The following is a 27,246-nucleotide window of genomic DNA, read 5'->3' as shown; positions in this document are numbered from 1 at the left end:
AAGGAGGTTCATGAAAGACTATACTAAAATAAAATTTTATAAATACCCTTGAACAACATGGGGGTAGGATGTGCCGACGCCCAATCCCATGCAGTTGATAATTCATGTATAACTTTTGACTCCCTAAAAACTTAACCACTAATGGCCTACTGTTGACCAAAAGACTTACTGGTAACATAAACAGTCAACATGAATTTGGCATTTTACATATATTAATACTATATATATATATACACACACATATATGAATTTTATATATATATATATATTTTTTTTTTTTTTTGAGACTGAGTCTCACACTGTCACCCAGGCCGTAGTGCAGTGGAATGATCTCGGCTCACTCTAATCTCCGCCTCATGAGTTTAAGCAATTTGCATGCCTCAGCCTCCCTAGTAGCTGGGACTACAGGCATTCACCACCAAGCCCAGCTTATTTTTAAAAAAAAATATTTTTAGTAGAGACAGGGTTCCCCATGTTGGCCAGGATGGTCTCGATCTCCTGACCTCATGATCCACCTGCCCCAGCATCCCAAAGTGCTGGGATTACAGGCGTGAGTCACCACACCCGGCCTTTTTTTTTTTTTTTTTTGAGACAGGGTCTCTCTGTCACCCAGGCTGGAGTGCAGTGGCATGATCTCAGCTCACTGCAACCTCCGCCTCCCAGGTTCAAGTGATTCTCCTGTCAGCCTCCTGAGTAGCTGGGATTACAGAGACCCACCACCATGCCTGGCTAATTTTTGTATTTTTACTAGAGACAGGGTTTTACCATGTTGGTCAGGCTGGTCTCAAACTCCTGACCTTGTACTCCATCCACCTTGGCCTCCCAAAGTGTTGGAATGAGCCACTGCACCCAGCCTGAGCCACCACACCTGGCTGATACTATATATATTCTTAAAGTAAGCTAAAGAAATAATTTTTTTAAAAAAAATCATAAGGAAGAGAAAAAATATTCACTATTCATTAAGTGGAAATAGATCAGCAAAAGGATCTTCATCCTTGTCATCTTTCTTCATGTGGAATAGGCTAAGGAGGAGAAAAGGGATTGGTCTTACTGTCTCAGGGGTATCAGGGGCAAAAGAGGTGGAGGAGGTGGAACGGGAGGCAGGCCAGACAAGCACAGTTAGTATAATTTTTATTGCAAAAAATCCTTATACAGGCCGGGCGCGGTGGCTCAAGCCTGTAATCCCAGCACTTTGGGAGGCCGAGGCGGGTGGATCACGAGGTCGAGAGATCAAGACCATCCTGGTCAACATGGTGAAACACCATCTCTACTAAAAAACTACAAAAAATTAGCTGGGCATGGTGGCGCGTGCCTGTAATTCCAGCTACTCAGGAGGCTGAGGCAGGAGAATTGCTTGAACCCAGGAGGCAGAGGTTGCGGTGAGCCGAGATCGCGCCATTGCACTCCAGCCTGGGTAACAAGAGCTAAACTCCGTCTCAAAAAAAAAACAAAAAACAAAAAACAAAAAACAAAAAATCCTTATACAAATGGACCCATGCAGTTCAAATTCATGTGGTTTAGAAGTCAGCTGTATATATAAAACCATAAGCCAAATTTTCTTAACTTTTTTGTTTCATTACCTTTCTTCTATTACCGACCACTTTAAAAACTACTTTAAAATAAAAAATAAAAGCCACAGTCTTACTCTTTTCCTCCAAGTTTTAACTTTTAAGGAAAACCATGGAGAGACATCAAAAAGGCCAATTCCAAAAAAGGAATGTCTCTCAGATAACACAGGTCACTTTCAATACTTTAATAACATTTAAACACACAAATCAAGAAAATGCTCTGTAAGGTTACAGAAGTGTATCTCCAAGCTGGACTGCATGCCAAAATTTACTAACTCACATTAACTTAAATTGCCCTTTTACTGCCTCTGAGTTGAAAACCTTTAACACTATTTCCTAAATTCCAGGATATAGCAGAGCTGGCTCTACTGAGAGCAGCTATAGTCAAAGGCCACCCAAGATATCCCAAAGGCAATACGGCTGGAAAAAAATGGATAACTGCCAATAGTAACTCTACTCAAATCTCTAAACCCTATACCTCCTATTTCCACTACTCTTTCCTCACCCCATCTCCATCCAACAGACACAAGACAATATCATGCACAAACTTTTGAAGACATGGAAGCTGGGAAGGGTCATGTATAGATGCTTGAAGTAAACACCTAAATCTCTATCTTAAAATATTAACAATCATAGAATCCATAACGTTAAAAACTTTATATTAATAAGGCATAGTGTTCCAGATAATGTTCCAAGTGCTTCAAAAATAGGAACTCAATATTCACGGGAACTCTGTAATACAGGCATGCTGTTAATAACTATTTCACAAATAAGAAAACTGAGACTTTGACCTTTATAACTTACTCTAGGTTACACAACAAGAAAGTGTCATTACTGTGCTTTGAACCCACAATGGCTAGCTCCAGGGACCAAACTCTCAAGAGTTGGGATATCCTGCCTCTGTATCCCTTGTTATATCTCCTCTAAACTATCAACACAGAAGCACAAAAAACTTAAGTATGAAACTAATGCTGTGCAACAACATACAACCAAAAAAGGGATGATAAAGGTCTTTATATACTCATGATGAAGATCCAAGGTGTACTGTTACATAAAGAATGTCAGTAGTCTGTTTTTAGAAATATTCACAAAAATGTCCACAGTAGTTTTCTCAGTAGTTGGATTTCAGGTTTGGTAGGGAGTTTTATTGTTTCATTTTTAGCATTTTTGCTGTCATTGTTTCTTATGCAGTTTCAATTGGAATATATACATGTATAATTTTTTATAATCAAAAAGTAAGTTTATGTTTTTCTTCCTCTAGTTATAAATTGTTATTTTAAAAGAATAGACAGGGAGAGAAAGGAACTAACTAACTCTTTTTTTTTTTTTTTGAGACGGAGTTTCGCTCTTGTTACCCAGGCTGGAATGCAATGGTGCAATCTCAGCTCACCACAACCTCCGCCTCCTGGGTTCAGGCAATTCTCCCGCCTCAGCCTCCTGAGTAGCTGGGATCACAGGCATGCGCCACCATGCCCAACTAATTTTTGTATTGTTTGTAGAGACAGGGTTTCACCATGTTGACCAGGATGGTCTCGATCTCTTGACCTCGTGATCCACCCGCCTCGGCCTCTCAAAGTGCTGGGATTACAGGCTTGAGCGACCGCGCCCAGCCCTGGAACTAACTCTTAACAAAAATATAACAATTCTTTACGCTTTACTTTTAAATGATCAGAAAGGTTTGGGCTAACTAAAAACAAAGTGACATTCTTATCTACCCAAGACAAAATATTGTAATTATAAATAATACATAATCAGAAATAATGTATGTGCAGAATCAGGTTTCAGAGTATTCAACAGTTAATACTAAATTATCAAGTGCATCCATACTTTATTCTCCTGAGACATGTAAGCATGAATTATATTTATGACATATTTGTTTTTAGTTTAGAAATGATACAACGTCAACAGTTACCTAATAGTTGAAATGACCTAAGAGAAATACAAACCAAATATTTACAGTGATTGTTTTTTTTTTAAGAGAAGGCATAATAAAACTGCCACAGAGTTGTTGAACTGGGAGGTGATTTCCCAATTCTGACAAACTTTACACTGTCTTGAAATATAGAGGCTATGTCCTAGTAAATCTGTTCAATATAGTTAAAAAAAATCATATTACCAAAATTAAACAAATCCCCGATCTAATTTTTAAAAATCCAGGTCAATATGCTACTATTTCTTCTCTTATTTTTTAACCATCTTAACCATTTTTAAATGTATGCCATTTTAAAATAGTTAGTAATGTTAAGTATATTCACATTGTTATGCAAAAGAACTTCAGAACTTTTCATCTTGCAAAACTGAAACTATAATCATTAAACAACTCCCTGTGTCCCTGTACCCCTTAACCCTGGTAACCACCATTCTACAATTTTTCTACTAGTTTTTATTTTTATTTTCATTTAAACAAAGACTATAAAAGAATTAACCCTAATGCAAATACACATCATCATTTCTAGGGAGGGCCATATTTGACCATGAAACTCAAGAGTCCATTGTATTTGCAAAAAATCTGAATTATTCAAAAACCAAATGCAAGACCTTATTTATACAGCCTGCTAAATCAACTCCCAAATTTTGTTGAAGAAAATACTTCCTTAACAGAATTACTGAAAATTAAGTTTTTAAACTGTTACCAAGGCTAGAGAAGCATATCATCTCATGGCATTCAGAGCATTAGCATTAAACCGAATTTACCAAGTAGCTCTCCATTAGGATAAATCCCTCTTTTATACAGCAACCTCCTTTGAAGAAAAAATTTCCAGCATTTCTTGCCCCACCTTTAGGCAAAAAAAAAAAAAAAAAAGGCAGGGGAAGGTGGAAGTTTCATTGACCCAAAGAGCAATAAAGTTCATTATAAAATTTTTCATTGGGATAATTTAGATAATTTTCTAACAATAATAAAACTTGTCTTAAAAGGAATCAAAGTTGATCAGAAAAATTCTTCCGAAAAACTGTGCCTTCCCAAGAAAATACTTAGCTATTTTTATTGAAAATTTCAGCTGGCTTCAGTAGCTCATGCCTGTAATCCCAGAACTCTGCAACGCCAAGTCAGGAGAACAGCCTGAGTCCAAAAGCTCGAGACCAGCCTGGTCAAAATGGCAAGACCCCATCTCTAAAACAAATTTCAAAAAATTAGCTAAGCATGATGGCATGTGACTGTAATCCCAGCTACCTAGGAGGCTGAGGCAGGAGGATCCCTTCAGCCCAAGAGATGAAGATTACAGTGAGCTGTGATCATGCCTGCTTGGGTGACAGAGCAAGACCCTGTCTCTAAAAAGTAAAAATAAAAAACAGAATTGTAATAAAAACAGTCTAATGACTACAACAGAAGCCAAGACAATTGGTTTGTGGCTACCAGTTCACCAGGTAAATTAGCTGTCTTCAAAAGGTGTAAATGGGCCAGCCACGGTGGCTCACATCTGTAATCCCAGCACTTTGGGAGGCTGAGGCAGGCAGATCACCTGAGGTCAGGAGTTTGAGACCAGCCCAGCCAATATGGTGAAACCCCATTTCTACCAAAAATGCAAAAACTAGTCAAGCATGGTGGCGCACACCTGTAATGCAGCCACTTGGGAGGCTGAAGCAGAAGAATCACTTGAACCCAGGAGGCAGAGTTTGCAATGAGCTGAGATCATATCACTGCACTCCATCCTGGGCGACAGGGCAAGACTGTCTCAAACGAAAACAAAAACAACAAAAAAAGGTGTAAATGAAATATTCTAATGATCATTCTCTGAATGACACCGAAGTTTCCCAAGAAAGATTTCTGAAAGAAAAATTTAAAAAGCAATTTCAAATGTTGATTGACAAATCCCTAAACAAACTAAAACATTCAACATGCTAACATGCCTAGAATAATCTGCACGTTACTTTGGTGATCACCCAAAAGATTCTAAAATTTCTCAGCCTCCATTTTCAAGACGAAATCTTGGTGTAAAGACAAAAGTAATTTTATTTCACCTTAATTTTTAAAGTGAGTATTATTGTTAGGGTGATGGCAATGAAAATATATTAGTCACCAATCCATACAAATTATCACTGAACTAGGTATTTAATCTGACTCCACTTCTCATTCACAGTTACTCTTCCTACATATCAAACAACAGTACCAAGAATGCAAATATCACTATTTACAACCTTTTAAAACTTCAACTACTATTAATAATTAACATCAGTCCTTAATAAGACAACATTGCAATCAGCAGACATTTCAAACTTGAGAGAAAATATTTACTGCTTACCAAAAACAAACAAAAACTCACTATGTTGACAAGGCCTCTTTTTAATTCAAGGAAAAAGTGCTTCTGTCCCATCAACTAACCATAGTGCAGGATTTTAACACAGCTAATCTTGAGAAGTAATTACCTTCAACTCTCTGGAATCATCTGTTACCATTCTTCTCCTTATTCTGTCTACTCCAGCCACTGGAGCCTTGCTGTTCCTTGAACTAGCCAAGCAAATGCTCACCTCAGGGTCTTCACCCTTTGCCTTGAATACTATTGCTGAACTTTATCCGTATCTCTGCTCAAAAGTTACCTTATTTGCTCACCTTCCACAAATTATGTAACCCCCACACAACTGCCACTCTTTCCCTATACCTCTTTGTTTTGCTCCATACCATTATATCACCATTTATTTTTGTTTATTGTGTCTTCTTTACCTCCCTAAAATATAGATTTGAGAGGGCACATACTTTGTTTTATTCACTGCTGTTTCTTTGGTTCCTAGGACAATGTCCTGCACATAATAAATGTTCAATAAATATTTGTGGAATGAGTAAATAAATCAGTAAGTGACCAATATATGACTGAAGTTCAGATTTGCTAAATTTTATAATTTATTTCATCAAGTTCACAGAGCTTGTAACTAATGTGACAACATACAAATCTCCTAACTTTCTCTATAAGTGCTGCATTTAGGGCAGGCACTCATGCTAGTCCGGCTGGCCACCGCCAGGGATGCAGAATGGCAAGATAAGCAGCATGGAGACCTCCACACAGAGGCAGCTGATATCACAAAAACACCTAGAAAGCAATAGTACGAATGGCAGGTACAATGCCTAGTTCATCTAGTCTACATTCATTCCACTTATATATTCTCTCTTGCTATCAAATTCATCCTCACTGCAGAAGAAAACTGTTCCCTGGAGCAACTGCCTATCACCAGCAATATTGTACATCATGCTACTTTAAAAGAATCTACAAAAAAAAAAAAAAAAAAAAAAAAAAAACCTACACTGAATGGCAATCACTGTGGAAAGAACGTCTAATTGGAGGTACTAGTGCCAACTCTCTTTTCAAAACTCTGAGAGTTTATGCCAGATCATGACAGATGGAAGAAGGAAATGGACCACTCATTCAACAAATATTTATTATATACTGAGTATAAAGAAGATAATTCATAAGTAATTCGATCCAAACTACAGGGTGTGTGTGAGAGTGTGTGTGTATGTGGGCGCACTCGTGTGTATTTTAAAAGGTGCTTCAAGAAAATCCTACATTAAAAACCATCAAAAAAGAAGAGCAGAACTGAATTTCAAAGATGATGTTATCTAAGAAATGAGGTATCTAGAAATATTATTTCAATAATAGTTTCAAAACTGTTTCAACTGCGTATTATTAGTATATACTTATAAGATAATTTACATTGTTATTATTAGGTTACCTTAACTTAGTAATTATTGTGTGCCATGCACTTCTAAAAACCTTACAAGTGTTCATTTATTTAATTTTCTCAACAATCCTATGGTGCAAACATTTTTACCCTTACTTAACAGGTAAGGAACTTGGGGCACTGTTCAATAATTTGACCAGTGGTAAATTACAATGGGTAAATTACAGAACCAGGATCCACACACAGGCATTCTGTTCCTGGGCTGGCACCTGTAATAACGACAATCAACAGTGTGTAGAATATAGTTCACTAAAAATGTAATCCTAAAGTGGTATGTTGGAAGAAAATATAAATCCTAAAAGACTGCTGTGAAAAAAGCAATAAAAAATACAATACCAATATATTAGCTTTAATAATATAATGTTTACAGATATTTGACCATTCATCACTATATATTCATGGTTACCTGAAGTGCCCCCCCTCAAGGCTAGAAATTAAGTACTATTTTAAGATAAAATCATTTACAAAACTATCTCTCAAGTAGACTTTATAGTGTATTATGTTACCATATTTAATATAACAGGTAATTTATAAGTTGGTTTTAAAGAATCAAAACCCATCTAAAATCCCTAGGAGTTCTCCTACCATGGCCTCCAATGTTATCCTCCTCATTAGCAGGAACCTCTTTTATCTCTCATCCTGCCAATGGACATACTCCCTAATCTCACTCACCTTCCTCCTTGCTCACAGCCTTTCTGCCACACTAACCTCCTTTCTATTTCTGGCACACATTCAGCTCTTTCCTGCCTCAAGGCCCCTGCACTTGCTAATCTCTGTGCCTGCAACGTGTTTTCCCAGCCCTTTGCATGATTAGTTCTCATACTTAGATCAATGCTGCCTCCTCAGAGAGCCTGTCTTGACTGCCCAATCTCAAATCAAACTGTTACCCCCAGACACCCATCCCCTTCTCCCAGTTACTGTCTGGCACATCACCTTATTACATTACATTGCTTATTTTTTTTTTTTTTACTTGTGAGTTACCATTTCCTCTTACTAGACTACAAGGTGCATAACTTCGTTTATCTCTGTATTTTCACTGTGTACAACAGTACAGAGCACATAGCTGGTGCTTATAAAGATACGGAATAAATGATTCTGTCTGCCACTAGTACTTCTGTGTCCGCCGCATGGGTTCTATAAATCCTAGTCTAGAAGTTCCCTACAACCTTGACATAGGCTGTATAATTAACGCTCATCTTTTCCTTTCCCAGATTTGATTACATTTATGTCCTTTCGTAAGTCCAAGCTCCTTCCTACATTCCATATCATGTCCCATGTGACCTTTGTCAGAAAATGGAAAAGCACACTCTATATCCAAGGCCCAAAACATGGTAAGAGATTAAAAAAAATATGTGTTGACTAACACCTCTTCTTATGGCTCTGACATGTATCATTCAAGAGAAGGTCAGTACTAGAAAACCATACCAACAGAACATAACCTGCCATACTGAGAATTTACCAATTTTTCCTAAAAGATAGTAAGCAGTAACAATAAAATCTACAAGGACTAAGTTTGAATACACCTCAATTATCTTTTTCCTAAATTTCTTCTCATGAGTCTGCTTTCCCATGCAAACACACCACACGTGCATGCACGTGCGCACACACACACACACACACACACACACCCCAAAAAAAAAACAACACCTGCTTCTCTTAGGCTCTCCTAATCTCCATATTATCCAGACAAGTCTAAATTTGCACATGTACCAAGCATAGATCAGGTTTAGTTTTCTTTCTGTTTATGTCTTCTCTTAAACAGAAGACATACAAATTGCAAAAATTTCAAGCAGTGCAAGAATGCACAAATGCCAGACACCGTAGTTCATTCCTGTAATCCATTGATCACTTGAGCCCAGGTGTTTGAGACCAGCCTGGGCAACAAAGTGAGAGCTTATCTCCACAGAAAAATGTAAAACATTAGCCGGGCACAGTGGCACACACTAGTAGTTCCAGCAACTTGGGAGGCTAAGGCAGGAGGATGACTTGAGGCCAGGAGTTCAAGGCTGTATGGAGCTCTGGTTGTGCCACTGCACTCCAGAGCAAGACCCCATCACCAAAAAAAAAGTACACAGAGAAAAAAAGTGAAAGTTCCATCAAGCCTACTCCTCAGAACAGCTTCTAAGTCCCAGTATCGAATCAAACAAAAATCAGTTTCCTCACTTTAAACTTTTGCATTGGTCTTAATACATCTGAGGTATTAGGTTCAGTTCTAGGAGTTGACTTAAGAGACATTTAAAACCTACACTACTTCTAAAGGTAAATGCTAAGGGATGTGAAGATAGGGAAACTGTCATGAGGAAAGCATTTGAAGAAATGCCTTCTTACAGAATATGCACAAGACTCAAAGGGAAATATAACTCATTCACCTATTTGAAAGGCTGTAAGGCCAGGCGCGGTGGCTCAAGCCTGTAATCCCAGCACTTTGGGAGGCCGAGGTGGGTGAATCACGAGGTCAAGAGATCGAGACCATCCTGGTCACCATGGTGAAACCCTGTCTCTACTAAAAATACAAAAAAATCAGTTGGGCATGGTGGCATGTGCCTGTGATCCCAGCTACTTAAGAGGCTGAGACAGGAGAATTGCCTGAACCCAGGAGGCAGAGGTTGCGGTGAGCCGAGATCCCACCATTGCACTCCAGCCTGGGTAACAAGAGCAAAACTCCGTCTCAGGAAAAAAAAAAAAAAAAAAAAAGCCAGGCGCGGTAGCTCAAGCCTGTAATCCCAGCACTTCGGGAGGCCAAGGCAGGTGGATCGCGAGGTCAAGAGATCAAGACCATCCTGGTCAACATGGTGAAACCCCGTCTCTACTAAAAATACAGAAAAATTGGCTGGACATGGTGGCACGTGCCTGTAATCCCAGCTACTCAGGAGGCTGAGGCAGGAGAATTGCCTGAACCCAGGAGGCGGAGGTTGCGGTGAACGGAGATCACGCCATTGCACTCTAGCCTGAGTAACAAGAGCGAAACTCCCGTCTCAAAAAAAAAAAAAAAGGAAAGGCTGTAATGTGCAAACATGCATGTCTGCTGTGTAGGACACTAAAGAACAGAAGTAGAACTATTGGGTCAAAAAGACAAAACACAAATCTTGGCTGATAAACGAGAAGACTACCTTGGGAAGTAAGGGTCTATCACATAAAGTAACCTCTAGGGCATTTCCTAGAAACTTAATGCTGATTAGGATTGAAAACAAGGAAAACCAAAATGTTTCATTAAAATGTTTCATCACTTAATTCAATCAATCAGGTACATTAACAAATCTAGAAGAAACATGATTGCAAATGCAACCCAACTTCCCATTCGTCCTCTATTAACACTGTGATCATTAATCGATAGTTACTGAATATGTGCTGGGAATTCTAAAGTAATCTTGAATAAATAAGACTTGGGGGTTTTCTTGAGGGATAAGACAGGCTCATGATCTAACAAAATATATGAACTATTAATTGTATTTAAACTGTACTGCTGTGAAATCTAATATAGAATCCCAAAATTTGAATTGATTTCCCTGGCCATGGCCTTAAAAGACAGTAACTTGTTTGTTTTAACTTTAATGTAACCACTTTATCATGAGGTATAAAACAAAACCTAGTATAGCCAAGGATTTTTCTTTCATAAATCTAACATTCAGTATTAACTGTTAAAACATTAAAATATTATACATAGCATGCCAATTTCAAAGTCCTCCAAATCTCTGATTTGTCAAAGAGGTGTTTACAGCATAATAAACAAAACTAACCACCTGATGTCATATGTTATTAAAACTGCACTTTACTTCTAAAAAAGACTTGACCTATGGTGACTGAACTCTGAAAAACAAGGAAGAAACTGGCAGTTGGATAAAAACAGAACTGTCACATTATTTATTCAATTCCAGTTCAGATTCCAAGTAACTTACCTTAACCTTTTTGCTGAAATGATCTAACAAAAGCTCCATAATAAAAATATATATTTTTTGTTTTTACAACAGCAAAGCTACATAAAGCTCCCAAACAAAAGTATATAAAATGGAACCCAACTGGTACAGGAAAAAACATTTAGAAAACATGTGAAAAATACAGAATCTAATGAAACCCTAAATATCCTAAATTCAAAGTCTGGGTCAAAGTCCTGGAATCCACAGTTTTAAAGTCTCGCTGATGATTCTGACTACTAGTCAGTCTAGAAACCAGTTATATTTTTTTGTTAATAATCTCAGTACTCTGATACAGACAAGTCTTTGATTCTCTATTCTCTGGTTAAGAAACACCAAGTGCTTCAGGCCTATAATACCAACACTTTGGGAGGATGGGATGGGAGGATCATTTGAGGTCAGGAGTTCAGACCAGCGTTGTCCTCTAGTACCTTTTTCTCAAGAAGAAAAATACTTTCAGAACAAACATAGTCTGCTCTGGATAGCGTTATACAAATTACTAAATTTCTTAATTTTACCACTTCCAAAAGTTAATATCCCAGAAACCATTTGAAAAATAGTGGGCTGTAATCAGATCTCAATGGAACTGAATCACAACACTTAAATCCCTGATCCAATCAATGTAAACAGCATCGAATTGTTAATGTTATTATAATAACTACTTTCTCTTTCTTCAATTAAAATTTAGCCAGAACAATTATCATGAAGTACAGTGGCCATTGTTAAATTAATTTCTAGACCTTGGGGGAAAATATTTAACAATTCACAGAATTCAAATAACAAATGTTGCAAATTCTTCTCTAATTCGAAACTCTTCTCAACATATTTAACATTTACAGCAACACACTAAAGGGAAATTCCTCCGTCTTCCATCTTTACCACAAAAAAAATCCCTGGAATCCTTACTCTTTTTGTTACCATAGTTACCAACACATACAGTGTTGGCAACTGCTGCTCACATTGGGCTAAAATGAAGAACTACCTTGTGACACACACTAGTACACCTTCCCAATGCCTGATTCACTATGCTACGGAACACTCTATAAACCTACCTGACTTCAGTTAAGTTCCATTGGATAATAAATGTTAATAAAAATACACTGAGGCTCATAAGGGTAAAATTTACCAGTCCTAAGACCATAGTAAATACCTCACAATGGTCAGTCTCCTTGTCACGTCACATAAAAGTAGCTAGAGAAGACTAAAATTCAAAACCACACAATACAGTTGACCCTTGAACACCACAGGTTTGAACTGCACAGGTCCACTTACAGGCAGATTTTTTTCAATAAAAGTTACATCAAGTGTGCCCACCTCTCCTGCTTCCCTTTCACCTCCACCTATTCCACCTCTGCCACCCTGAGACAGCAAGACCAACCCTTCCTCTTCCTCCTCTTTCTCAGCCTACTCAAAGTGAAGCTGACAAGCAAGAAGACCTTTATGATGACTCCTTTTCACTTAATGAACAGTAAATATATTTTTCTCTTCCTTATGATTTTTAAATCATGCTTTCTCCAGCTTATTTTATTCTAAGAATATTTACTATGTATAACATACAAAATATGCATTAATCAATTGTTTATATTATGGGTTAAGGATTCTGATCAACAGTAGGCTATCAGTAGCTAAGTTTGGGGGGAGTCAAATGTTATAGACTGATTTTTGACTGCACAGGAGGTTGGTACCCCTAAACCCTATGTTGTTCAAGGTCAATTGTGTATCAGCTTACTGAGGAGACTCCAAAGGTACTTTGAGTCCATTAAATGTGACTTGCTTAATTTTCCAAAAAGTCTATGACGGGGGACTATGCCAGAAACACAAAATCTTTCGCCATGCAATTGGGAGTAACAGGTCAAGAAAGAGAGGTTAGTTTGGAAATGGGACACAAATGATAGAGATAATTAGTAATAAAAGCTCTGGATTAAAGAATTCAGAAAATGGCATCCCTAAGAAATTAATGGTATCATTTAAAGAAGGGAAACATGTTTTTATATTCTAGATTCTCTTGCAAAATGGAAAACAAACCACTTAAAAACACAGAAAATCCTTTGTAAAATGCTTGTGACTAGCCCCGTAAAAAGAAGACAGGTGGAAACTGGCCCATCTGACTGGAAAAGATCAAGGTCTGTTGAAACTCAAGCTGGTATAGGTACAGGAAAATGGGCATCCTCATACTGTGAGTAGGAGTGTCTCCATAAAGATATTTGGCAGTACCAGTCAAAATTACAAATGCATATAACCCTCTGACTCAGCAATTCCATTTATAGGAATTTATGTGACAAATATACATATATATAGACACATACATGCACAAAACTTAACTGCAGTGACAGTAAAAGCAAAAGACTAGAAAAAATCTAAATGTCTCCATTTATATATATAAATGGGCAAAACTTATACTGCAGTGTCAGTAAAAGCACAAGACTAGAAAAAATCTAATTGTCTATCAATAGAAACTAATTTAAAAAATTATGGCAAATCCAAATACAGTGTAGCTGTGAAAAAGGAATGAAGATACATTCACTGATGTTGGGTTAAGTGAACAAAATGCCAAAAAAATAAGTATTTCTATTAAGGATACTATTTGTGTTAAAAGGAGGACAGGGAGCAGATATACCTACAGAGACAACCTCCGGAAGTATACTACTAACACTGGCTGCTTCCAGGAAGAGGAAATGAACAGCAGGGCACCAGGAGACATTTCCCCCTATATGCTCATGTATCTTTTGAATTAAGAAACTAAAAGGGAGGAGAGGTAAAGGATTAAGCAAGAAGATTTCTTAAGTAACAAATCTGAAACACTGTGGCCTTTTAAAAATGTACTCTTTATTTTCTCCTCTCATCTAACTTTTTCTTTCTCATTCCATCCTATTAACTTTTCCAGTTCATTTAGACCTATTAGGAACATTTACTACAACTACTCAGCCTAGTTGGGAGCCCAGTTGCTAAATGCCAACAAGGTTGGTGAACTTTGTTCTAGTAATTGTCATAAAAAATGAGTGACAACATCAGCCATAAAAGAAATCTGAATATTAAAGAAATCTGAATATTTACAGAAGGGTAGATAACTATACTTAAACATCAGGAAAGAAAAAATATAAGAAAAATGGTGAAGGAATAAGGAAATACTCATTCAATATTCTCTGCTTTGTCGATTCAAAGTTTATGACCTTTAAAAAAAAAACCCTTAATAATCCAAGTATGCTAGAAAAGTGAATTTCCCTCTCTGTTAATTAAGGAACCAAACCTATCTTCTCAACAAGACTATACAGTGGCCCAAACATAGAATACCTAAACAATCAGTAGACATAACTGTCACCGCTCTTTAGCTAATTAATGTTTTCTCTTTTCATTCCCATTAGGTCATTTATTTACAAATACATCCACATATTGTTATTTCACATGCTAATATCTAGTTTTGTCACATTTTATATCACATAATATTTTTAGCATCTCAGACACTGAAATAAAGGCCTAAGTCTCATACGCCAAAGCTGAAACATAATTATCTCTCCTAAGATATCAAAGGAGTAACTCCTTTTTTGTTTAAAGCAGCATTTGCTTCTAGAAATAACTAAATCATAACTGATTTCTCTTCCACACAGTTGTAACTGGGGGAAAGACACATGACTGGACCTGTGGTACATGGAAATCTGAGTAAGAACTAGGGATGTCACAGACCCAAAGACCACTGCTCAACTGTGTATTCACACACAGTGTGACTAGCAACTGTCATAAAGAAAAGCTCTTTGCCTCAAAAGTTCTAAAAAATAATTGAAAGTTCACAGGCTCAAAATTATTAATAACAATCAAATCTGCCTGTATAACACTTTTTAATTTACAAAGCATTTCTCATACATCAAAGAAAATCAGAAGCTCAAATTAATGAACTGATTTTCTAGCTAAGACTTAAATCCAGGTCATTCTAATATACAGCTGTACATTATCTGTTATCTATCTATTCTTAGTTTAAGTAGGTAGATATATCTAACTCATGTATAGGTGAATAGGTTATATGAAAACGTTCTTTCCCAAAGTCTAAAGTGCTATTCTTATCTTTTTTTTTTTTTTTTTTGAGACAGGGTCTTGTTCTGTGGTGCAGACTGTAGTACAGTGGCATGATTACAGCTCACTGTAACCTTAAACTCTTAGTATCAAGTCATCCTCCTACTCTGTCCTCTCAAAATGCTGATATTACAGGTGTGAGTCACTGTGCCCGGCCTACTATTCTTACTTTATCCAGCCTACTATTCCTACTTTATCCAAACCCTACAAGCAGTTTCGTCCATCAGATACTAAAGTCCGGCCTACCAGTAAAATTTCTCTTAATCACTTTCTGAAAAATCAAACATTTACTAAAATCAAATAAGCAAGCCCCTTTTTTTCCTAAAACTACGAATTTTCAATTAAAAAAGTATAGGATTTTCATTTCTTTACAAATCATAGAGCAGAAAAATTTCTCCAGGATTTATACTGAGATTTCTGACATCTGTGACCACAAAAGATATAAAACCGCCACATGGGAAAAAGACAGGTCTCTCAACCTCATGCAAAGAGTAATTAATGTTTTTAAAGCAGAGTGACCATACATGTGAAACATACATCATACAGTTATACAAACTAAATTATTTTCTAACTTGGCATAATGACAGGGTAACTGGGAGGGAATATAAAAGAAAATACTCAAGAGCTTAAAATTAACAATGGGCCCATTTATTCGAGGTAGGACAGCTCTCTCATTACAACCTGAGAAGACTGAAAGTCATTCTGTCTTCCTCTAAGAGGGAAACTGCAGCTGGCAGTTCTGGAGAATCACTCAACTATATTCACAGCTTTACTTGGAGTCAAGCAATGGCAAGAAAAGTCTTCGTCTTCATGATGCATTGGACAACATGGACAAAATGCTGACTTTGAGATGTTTAAATTTCATCCTTGGAGGATCAGTTCCATTAACTTCTCCTGAAGGAAACCAACACCCACAAACAAAAGATTTAAACCCAATGAAACTGAGAAACACTTACCAGAATCTGTCATTTCATAGAATATTGTCTTATGACAGGTCTTATGACATGGTCTAGTTCTATAGCACTGTGCTTATTTCTTTTCCATCCAACCTTTGTACTCCCCACTTTGTATCTTCTTCAATGGCTTCTAGGAAGTATTACTATTAACTACCTAATCAATGAATTCACAGCAAAGTGTTTCACAATTCTGTCTTTCTCTGTTCTGTGTTAGACTCCCAAACAGGGCTCCATCATCCAAACAATGGTAAGTTTCTTCTGCTTTCCAAATCCAATTAAAATTCTGTCTAAGCTTGTAAAAATTTATCCTCCCCTAACTCTTGAGAATCAAAGTCATTGTTATTTAGATATTAAAAAGTTCGAAGCAATTCTTATCTCTTAAAGAAACATCTAAAATGTGTTTACAGAGAACTGGGAGATCCTCTTCAGGTAAACCAAATATTGACAATGAAGAAAAGAGCTCAAATATAATGAGAAAGTAACACACAGCAGAGTATTTCAACTTTAGGATATAACAATTTAAAAGATGTTACTCACAAATGTATTATCTTTCTTATCATTCCATCATGAAGAGTATCAACTGGCCAAAATATACCCTTGAATTATACAAGCCTCCTATTTCATGTTATAAAATATACTGGCAAAAACCAACAAACCCACAGTGCTACAATGAAACCTATCCTCACATTCCACGGCTTTAGGGCAACTCCATAAACACAGGGTCATAGTAAGACAGCCTGCAAACTTATGTAGCCGGAAATTAAATGACATGTGATCATGCAGCTACAGAAACCTAAGGCTCTTTTTAAAAAGCTGGCAGGAACTGACAATCTTATCTTAGAAATTCACCCATAAAACAGTATGCAAAATTCATACAATACAGATGACGAAGAAATTTTAGTACAGTGTTAAACTGTTACAGCTTGTATGCTTTAGGATACAAGTTGTATTCAGAATATTCACATGCTGATACAATAAAATCTAAAGAAAACGAAATGTTCAAGTCCCTGCTAGTGGCTTACTTATCTCAAAATACAATTCAGTACTCCAGAGCTCCAATGTTATAAAGGAATGTAAATGACCCTTTGGAGTTCAACATAATAATACCTAATCAGAGGGAGAACTGTATAATTTTGAACTCTAAAGATGCAGATTCCCAGCTAAGTACAAACTTTGGACTTTTTTTTCTTTCTTAATTTCAGTGGACAATAAGTAAAAAACAAACAAACAAAAAATCCCATAACTGCTATGTTCCCTACAACTATGGGGGTTAAATATTTAATGTTTCAAATCTCTAAATAGTTTTCTTTCTTTTTAAAGTTTATGATATTATTATAAAACATAATTGAGGGACTGTCAGGCCTTGCTAGGAATTTCATATGCATTATTAAAGTAAGTGAATCATTAAATTACATGTTTTAAGCATGGTTTCAGGTTTTAATTGTTTCTTGATACTATTAATTAAAGAACCCGATGACTAGTAATATCCCAGTAATTTTACATAATTAGGGCAGAAAAAGTATAACTAAAGAACTAATTAAGATGAAAGTAAGTTAAAAATTTACAAGATTAACAATCTTACCACAATATAAATTAGTTATTAAACACAAACCTTTATTAGGCAATGTTACTAGGCATATTTAAACCACACAAGGGGTTAAAAATAACTACAATGAAAGGCCAAGAGCCTAGCAGCCCAATTGAGCCAACATTCCCTTCTCTCCTCCCCCTCCCCTTCCAATCCTCTCCAGTCCAGAATGAATTGCATGCCCCACTGCACAAGGCCCAAAAAGGTCACAGTAGATGGCAGAGACTTTTGTAAGAGAACAGAAATAACTCAGCAGCTTTGTTACCATAGTCTCTTTTAATCAGTATGTTCAAAATCCTTTAATTAGCACTCTGTCTACACAAGGAAAGCATTTCTTTGGTGCCAGGGGAGGGCACATATGTATGTACACAGTGTTCTGTTGTATCAGCATCACAACATGGAGCTAGTACCTCAAACTGTCTGCCAGGAAAGTGAAGCACAGGAAACTTTTTTAAAGGCACAGTACCACAAAATTCACCTACAAACTCTATTTGCATTTCTATTACCACACAACAAAATGATATTTAAGTTCGGCTCATTTAGGTGTCAATTTGTTTCTGAACTTTTTTCAGCAAAAAAATAAGCATTTAAACTAAATAATGACTTTCTTCAGATAATTAATGTAGAATATTTAAAATATAAAGTGCTAACAAAACATAAAAACCAGTAATACTCAAGGATTGCTCCTGTTCTCATAACAAGCTTGTCAGTAGAAGAAATAAAATACCAGCTCCCTCAAACAGGAATAAATCACATGACACATCTTCACATGGATGCTTTACATTTAAAATTTCATCCAACCATGAAAGGTATCAAAACTTGCAGGCTGGATTACATATAAATCTAATTATAAAATCAAACTCAAATCAAGGCAGAAATTGGTAAATTAAAGATAACTTTAAAAAAATCAACAGCCAAGAAGCAAAGGAAACTCCATTAGTAAAATGAGATTTGCAATATTTTAATAAGGATATTTAGGTGTTATAAACTTACTCTTAACCTTTCAAAAGTTGGACAAGCATATAAGATGTCAAGTATGTATACATATATATGTTAATAATATACATGTATGTATAATGTATATATTTGGTTAATACACATGGATGTATACATGTATATATATATATATATATATATATATGTATACATCCATGTGTATTATTAACCAAAATGACAATCTTCTAAATATCTGATTAAAGAAACAAACTAACTAAATATAATGTAAAGTGAATTATTAAAGAGGCAGCATAGCGTAACTGTTGGAAAGCCAGCTCTTCCATACAAGCCATGTGAGCTCATAGCAGTTATATACAGTGGGAATAATACCACTATTTTGGAGGTTGATATGAGAATTAAATGAGATGACACATTCACAGCACTTGGTAAAAATCCAAAAGTTTCTTGGTAAGATAGTATTTTCACGCATTGCACAAAAGTGTAAATTGGCACAACCTTTCAAAATGACACAGGTATATATATTCACATATATATATATTTATATTTGGTATTCACTGCACCACTGTTTTTAACAGTAATATGGAAATGACACAAATACCCTTCAGAACGAGACTAGTTAAATGTCACTTTCCCTATGAAAGAAAATTATACAATTGTTTAAAAAAAAAAAAAACTTCCTTATATATTAATAGACAATGTTCTCCAGGGTAAACCGTTGAGAAAAAAGCAAAGTATAAAATAGTGTGTATTATATGCTACCATTTGAGTAAAGGAGGGATGGAAATTCATATTTATTTGAATATGCAAAGAGAATCTTTTAGAAATTTATGTAAGTAATTAACAGTAATAATTACCTACTGATGATGAAAGTGAAATAGTACCTTACGTATAGTTAAACCTCAATAAATAGAAGCTGTAATTACTTCTCTCATCAGTGCTATCATCATCACCATCATGAAAACATAGCCTTAAAATATACACACAGAATACATTCAAATTAAATCTTTAATGAGGTAAAAAGCCAAATCTCAATTATTCATAGCCTAACTATCTAGTTGGAGCTCCAACCCCTTCATTTCCTCTTCAAGGGTAATTAGCTTTTGGCCATCTTACTGCTGGCTATCGCCTCCACCAGAAAGTGAGCTGAGGAAATAATTCCAAAACCATCATTTTATTCCATTTTGACCAACAATTTTTAATAAACAACTTTTAAAACTGACAGGATTAAAATCCCATAGCACAACGTTCTAAAATTATATATAACAAAACTAATAATCAGAGAATTTCCCCAATTAGGGACAGTTCAAAAATTTACAGTCTGTCGCTAAGTGGTTTTTCCATTTTATTATTGATAACATGGGGGAAAAAAGAAAAGTTAAATTGAAATCAGTTATCCTTGCTAAATCCACTCTTCTCATCCTTTATTATAGATAAGCAAATTTGCCAAGATCAAATCCCAGGAGCAATGATAGTAAGTAAAGGATAGGTCAACAGAGAATTAAACAACTCAGCCCGGGGACTAAGCACTGAATCAACATCTATAATAAAATCTGTAAAGTTTACTTACACTAGAAATTGTCAGAGGCATGTTGAAATCCTTGCCGCCTTGCAGCCTGAAACCCCAAGGAGCTGGGCCAACCAGTGACACACTGTAGTTGCTCATGGTTCTAAATGGCTCAAAGTCCAATGACAGAAAATGAAAGATGCTGTGAAAGATAATTAGATGATCAGCAAAAATGTTGACTTGAAACTCTACTACATAAATTACGTTTAGTATTTTGTTTTGGGGGCTGAGAGGATATAGAGAGTAAGTCTAAATTAAGTTCTTCATTAATTTCAGTTTAAGAAAAGCAATCTGTGGCCAGGTGCGGTGGCCCACACTTGTAATCCCAGTACTTTGGGAAGCTGAGTTGGATCACCTGAGGTCAGGAGTTCAAGACTGGGCTGGCCAACATGGTGAATTTTGTATTTTCTTTTTTTTTTTTTTTTTTTTTTTTGAGACGGAGTTTCGCTCTTGTTACCCAGGCTGGAGTGCAATGGCGTGATCTCGGCTCACCGCAACCTCCACCTTCTGGGTTCAGGCAATTCTCCTGCCTCAGCCTCCTGAGTAGCTGGGATTACAGGCACGCGCCACAATGCCCAGCTAATTTTTTGCACCTTTAGTAGAGACGGGGTTTCACCATGTTGACCAGGATGGTCTCGATCTCTTGACCTCGTGATCCACCCGCCTTGGCCTCCCAAAGTGCTGGGATTACAGGCTTGAGCCACCGCGCCCGGCCGAATTTTGTATTTTCTATTAAAAATACAAAAATTAACCAGGCGTGGTGGTAGACACCTATAATCCTACCTACTGAGGAGGCTAAGGCGGGAGAATCGCTTGAAACCAGGAGGTGGAGGTTGCAGTGAGCTGAGATTCAGCCACTGCACTCCAGCCTGGATGCCAAGAGTGAAACTCCATCTCAATAAAAAAGGCAATCTGTCAGCTAATATAAATTTTCTACACTCATGGCAATTTCCATGGTCTAAAAATTCCATATCCGAATACACTTCTAGACACTTAATCTGTTTTACAACTTGCTACAATCCAATTTGTGGCTTCTTGGATACAAATTTTAACTCAAAGTACTTCACAACACTTCACTAATGTATATAAGAAAGAGCAAGATTTTATTTCAGATTGAATTCAAAATAATTTTCTCCTTCCCTCCACTTCATGTATTCTTTTGTCTGCCATTGGCAAGAGTCTTTCAATTGCACTTACTTAAATTCTAAGTTACTCTGACATGTGAAAGAGCCTGCAAATCAGTAGGCTCCCATTTGTGCTTTCCAAATACTTAATTCTTTAAAATGAGAAGCTGTTTTTCAATGCATAAAACTATTCTCTCCGATCATGAACTACAACTTGTATTTTCTCTTACAGGGACACGGTATTTTCCACACTTAAAGTGATATCTGTTTTTCCTTCAGATAGTCAATGATAGGCAATACTCTAGTACAGTGACAGGTTAGTCACAACCTGCTTTTTGTTTTATACACACACCTCACCAGGCAGAGAGTAAGCATTTGCCACTCAGTGAAAAAGTTTATCACTAAATATGGTAGAAGTGCAGGGTTAACCTTAATGCATTCAAATGAAACTGGCAATTCAGAAAAGAACCAGTGCTTCAATACTGTCTTTTGTCTGTTTTGCTTTAAGTGTGCAAGTAAAGACTCTCATAGTAGTACTTTCATATAATTTTTAAAAAGAAAAAAAAGTCTGATTTTGAGTTTCCTATTGGCTGTTATAGTGGCAGGAGAGATAGAGAGGAATGGAGTTTTGTTTTGTTTTGTTTCGTTTTGTTTTTTTTTTTTTAGACGGAGTCTCACTCTGTTGTCAGGCTGGAGTGCAGTGGTACAATATTGGCTCATTGCAACCTCCACACCTCCCGAGTTCAAGCAATTCTACTGCCTCAGCCTCCTGAGTAGCTGGGACTACAGGGGCACACCACCACACCCAGCTAATTTTTGTATTTTTAGTAGAGATGGGGTTTCAGCATGTTGGCCAGGATAATCTCGACCTCTTGACCTTGTGATCCACCTGTCTCAGCCTCCCAAAGTGCTGGGATTACAAGCATGAGCCATCGCACCCGCCAGAGTTTTTTTGTTATTTTTTAAATGGAATACTAAGAAACAATAGTTCTCTCTTTAAAAAAAATATTAAAAACATAGCATATGTGATTTTATAATTTTTAAAACATACTTCTTTGGAAAATCTAAGCTATTCAACCAAATCACCACCTAATATTACCTGTTTTTAAAATGTTTTTTAATCCATTCAAAATTTCTACCCCATCAGCCTAAATTATAGTCGCAGCTGTAGATATTTGAACCATAGGTACATTTAAATCAAACATTCCTTCTTCTCATAAAGGGAAAATGGGGTAAAACATTCAAATAGGCCTGGTTTTTAAGGAAAAACTGTATCAGGGAAAATAAAAAATTATAGAAAATTGTATCAGAAACCAAAAGAGCTTTTCTACTGGCATGGTAGTATACTGAACTACTAGGCAATAACCCATTACTTCAGTATTGAAGTAACAAGCACAGAGCACTAAAAAAGATCCAAAGGCCAAGCCAGAAGTCAAACTGTATACATAGGTGAAAAACTACTAGCAGGAAGTTAATAATGAGCCACACATAATTCAATTGCTTTCCCACTGAAAAAAAAGAGATTTTCAGAAAACGAATAGAGGGACTGTCCTGTTATTGACACAATACAAATCAGAAGGGTGTAAAGCCAACTGATATTTCACAGGCGGCCTACCCTCCTTTATTAATCTTTAACTTGTGTCTGGGGAAGAATATGAAAGTTAGGCTCAATTTCCTCTGGCCCCATTCTTCTCTACGAGAAAATGTATTTCATTTAGATTATCAACCCATGGACATGTCACGTCCCTTTATTTGGGGATTCCCTTCCTAACTTCTCCTTTGTTATCAAAATTCCTAGCACTGGCAAGGTCACAGCCACACTACAAAACCAGTGTCATTTCATTTCGAGTCACTGTCGGTTCATTTCTAGATGCTGCTTCTGCTAGCTTTATTTGGAATTCATTTGCCTTAAAACAGTCTGTGCCCCAAGCAATGGCAATATTTTTATTGGCCTTTCCAAGTCTCCTCCATCTGGTTATTAGTGCCCAAACCCTTCCTCAAATACCAAGCAGGCAGGAAATAGCATACTCTGCTTTCAAACTCGTAGAAAAAGTTGGAATTTTTGTACAGTTGTGGATTTTCTTTTGGGGAATGTCTAAACGATGTCTTTGCTCTAATACTAGGGAAGGAAGCTTGGTATTTCCCACACTTGTCTCAGCTTCTTCAGTGGGTGAAAGTAGGGGGCGGGAAGAGAACTCAAGATGAACTAACTACACAGATGACAAAAAAGGCCTGAAATTCAAGAGAACTATCCTGAGAATCTCTTTCTCCGCAATAGAGAGAGAACGTAGGTAGAGCTGAAGAACCAAAGCCACAGGCACAGGATGAAAGCAGCCGACCCGACAGTTTTCCAGGCGAGATTCACGCCTAGCCCTGTTTGCCAAATAAGGCTCCCGAGCAGGCCGTTTCCGTGGCAGGCGGGTTCAGACGTCCTCCCCGTCAGGAAGGCGGACTTGGGATAGGATCCGGAGATCACACCCTAGACGTGCCCTGCCCAGCGCAGCCACGAATTTTCTTTCCAAGCTCTGCCCTGTCCACACGCCCTTCCTTTTTCCACTTATTGTAAAACGCACGGAAGGCACAGTCTTAGAAAAGCCCAAACAAGTACTCCAGCGTGAGCCAATCTGGTGTTCGTGACAGATGTGATTCTTAAACGAGCTTTAATTTCTGGACGCGCAGAAGTTTCCCCCAAACAGGTCACACAAAACTGTAAATACGTGGGAGAGAAAGAAATGCTTCTCAGTAGCCTGAGAGCAAAGAAACACTAACGCGCCTTCTCACTTGAGTCCCGCTTCCCCCCACAACCCAAGAACCTGGCGCGGGACGGGCACCCCGACGCCACGGCGGTGCCCCGGCGACGCCGGCAGCCGGGCGGGTGGGAGGCGCAGTGCCCGGGAGCGCGTCCGCGCCGGCCCTCGCCCCTGGGCGCCCTCCCACGTCCGGGTCTCCGCTACGCCGGTCCGGCTCGGCCCGGGCTGCGGGGGCTCCAGGGCTCGCCCTCCGGCCTCACGCGGACTCCCGCGCCGCCCTTTCCCGGGCGCTCCTCTCCCCAAGCTGCTCTCCCACCTCGGCAGGTCCGCGCCCAGAAAGCACCTGAGGAGCAGACCCGGCGCGAGGAGCGCCCCGTCCTCATCCGCAGCCCGGCTTCCCTCCTCGCGCTCAGCGCCAGGCGGCCGCTTCTTTCCCTCCTCCCTCCCGGAGATCCGAGAGGCGCATCGCCGGCCGGCCGCCACTCACCTCGGGTCCGGCGCGGCGCTGCCTCCGCCTCAGACGAGGGCTGACAAGTGACTCGCCTAGCGGGCGCCGTCCCCACGGCCCGCGGGAACTTCCGCCTCCTGGCTGTCCCTCGCCCCGCCCCCGGCCCGGGCCACGCCCCTCCGCGCTGGGCCACGCCTCCGGGCCGGTCCCAGCCACGCCTCCGGGCCGGTCCCAGCCCAGCCGCGGCCTCGGCGCGCGGGCTTGCTGGGGCTGGCTCGAGCAACCGGGGAAAGACAATGACGCTACCACCGAGTTTCGGTAGGAGTTGTCTTAGCGGATTTTGAGCGCTACTGGGCAAAGGTCTAACGCTCCTCGCGTCCGTTTTGTACTGGGTGCATTTCTCTCTCCAGAAATTTGAATTGGCAAGCGGTTGCTCTGCCTAAAAATTGAAAGAGACTTTGGATAAATCTCTATCCAAGTTCAGCAGTTACTGCCTGGGTTTTTTTTGTTTGTTTGTTTGTTTGTTTTTTGAAAGAGCTTTCTATGTCTGAAAAGTGCAGACCCGGAAGTTTACCTGTCAGGAAGGTAACCCTAACAGGTAGAAGTTAACCCTGTCCATCGCACCAGAAGACAGTGATAGAAAACAGCGGCCAAAAGTGATTCAACCACTGTATGTTCCGTTTATTTTTCTAAGTCCAAATCAATAGTCCACTTTCCAGCTCCTACACGGTTGCTTGATATGCCCGAGGAATTTTATTCATAAGAAAACGTGAATAATATTCAGTGAACATACGGAAGGCAACTAGACTCTTACACTGTGCATTGGCTTATAAAATGTGAAAAGGACAATTCTTAACAAGGGGCATATAAAGCAAGGATGAACTTCTCATGAGGTCCGTGAACCCCTGCCCCCTACAAGTGCAAGCAGAATTCTAAAGGCGAAGATCCAAAGCTGCTCTTTCCCTAACGGTAGCCACTGGCCACATGTGGCTATTGAACAGTTGAAATCTGGCTACCATGACTGAGACCATGAATTTTTTGTTTTACATAATTTTAATTTAACATTTAAAACTGAAGCAGGATAACATTTCTTTTAAGCACTACATTTAAGGACTAAAATGAAGTGAAATGTAGGACTACAGTTTAAAATGTAATGCCCAAATTGAAATATGTGGGAAATGTAAAATGCACACTGGATTTCAAAGACTTGGCATGAAAAAATAATGTAAAATGCCTCAATAATTTTTATATTGATTATATGCTGAAATCATCATATTTTATGTTTGGTTAAATAATATGTGATTATAGCCAGGCGCGGTGGCTTATGCCTGTAATCCCAGCACTTTGTGAGGCCGAGGCAGGCAGATCACCTTAGGTTAGCAGTTCCATTCCAGCATGGCCAACATGGTGAAACCTGACTCTATTAAAAATACAAAAATTAGCCGAGCATGGTGGCGCATGCTTGTAATCTGAGTGTCCTGGGAGGCTGAGGCAGGAGAATCACTTGAACATGGGAGGCAGAGGTTGCAGTGAGCCGAGATGATGCCACTGCACTCCAGCCAGGGCTACAAAGCAAGACTCCATCTCAAAAAATATATATAATAATATATGATTAAAATTAATTTCACCTTTTTTAAAATGTGGCTACTAGATAATTTAAAATTACTTATGTGAGCAGGGTGCAGTGGCTCACACCTACAATCCCAGCACTTTGGGAGGCTCAGGTGAGAGGAATGGCTTGAGGCCAGCAGTTTGAGATTACCATGGGCAACATATAGCAAGACCCATCTCTACAAAAAATTCAAAAAATTAACTGGGCGTGGTGGTATACACCTGTCATCCCAGGTTCCGGCTATCCATATTGCTGAGTCCAGGAGTTTGAGGCTGCAGTCATCTACGATCGTGCCTTCATACTGCAGCCTGGGTGACAAAGCAAGACTGTCTTTAAAAAATAAATAAATAAAATTACATTGTGCTTTACATTACATTTTCATCCGGCAGCACCAGTCCATAGCTTTTGTCACATTTTTCAAAAGATGGTTTTGGGGGAAAGTGTTTCCTAGTGTGAGAGTTGGTTTAGAGAGTCTAATATATGTTATCATGTTTGACATCTCACACAAAAATAAAAATAATAGCTACCACTTACAAATACCTACCATGTGCTATGCAGTGTGGTAGTCCTTACAATAACTTTATAAAATGAATGCCATCCCCATGTATAGATAATAAAATTTAGGTTGCAAGCGATTACAGCTTGTGCCATGGCTTGAGGTAACCCATAGGAGTCCCAACTCTGCCCCTCCTCATCTGTTTGCTGTTGATACAGTTAAATTGAGCCTGGATCAACAAAGATTAATTTAAAGACATCAACTGCAGATAGCCTATGGAGTTATCACCAGAGGATAAGCCTCTTGAGGTGATGAGGAAGAGCTGAGAGTGGGCAGACTGTTGCTCACTTATGCAAATTCCACTTTACCCCACAATTGCTAGCCTGTCTCTGAACTTCCTCCTCCTACTGCAGTTTAAATCCTGGGCTTTGGATTAAATTAACCAAATTAAGATGTCTTGCATAGACTGACCTTTTATCCAAGTGTTCTCGAAAGGACCAATTGCATCAAAATGACATGGACAACTTGTTAAAG

At 38.3% G+C, this 27,246-nt stretch overlaps 1 protein-coding gene across 14 annotated transcripts in view; it reads right to left on the bottom strand.

Annotated features, from left to right (window-relative positions):
- The window catches only part of PDLIM5 (PDZ and LIM domain 5), a 217,532-nt gene extending 192,781 nt beyond the window's left edge, over positions 1-24,751 (bottom strand). For 13 of the 14 annotated variants that reach the window (XM_074396453.1, XM_074396458.1, XM_074396455.1 and 10 more), the window contains exons 1-2: positions 24,644-24,751; positions 20,286-20,424 (exon numbers count right to left, since the gene is read on the bottom strand). In XM_074396453.1, coding sequence (XP_074252554.1) covers positions 20,286-20,381 — 96 coding nt within the window. In that variant the 5' untranslated portion in view covers positions 20,382-20,424; positions 24,644-24,751. Of the gene's footprint in view, positions 1-20,285; positions 20,425-24,499; positions 24,619-24,643 lie in introns of those variants that run through there. The other variant, XM_074396454.1, reaches the window with a different exon arrangement.
- Between the last annotated feature and the right edge of the window lie 2,495 nt (positions 24,752-27,246).

This window comes from Saimiri boliviensis, chromosome 3 (assembly GCF_048565385.1).
Source record: "Saimiri boliviensis isolate mSaiBol1 chromosome 3, mSaiBol1.pri, whole genome shotgun sequence".
Classification (NCBI taxonomy): Eukaryota; Metazoa; Chordata; class Mammalia; order Primates; family Cebidae; genus Saimiri; species Saimiri boliviensis.
This window is presented reverse-complemented; position numbering and strand designations above follow the sequence as displayed.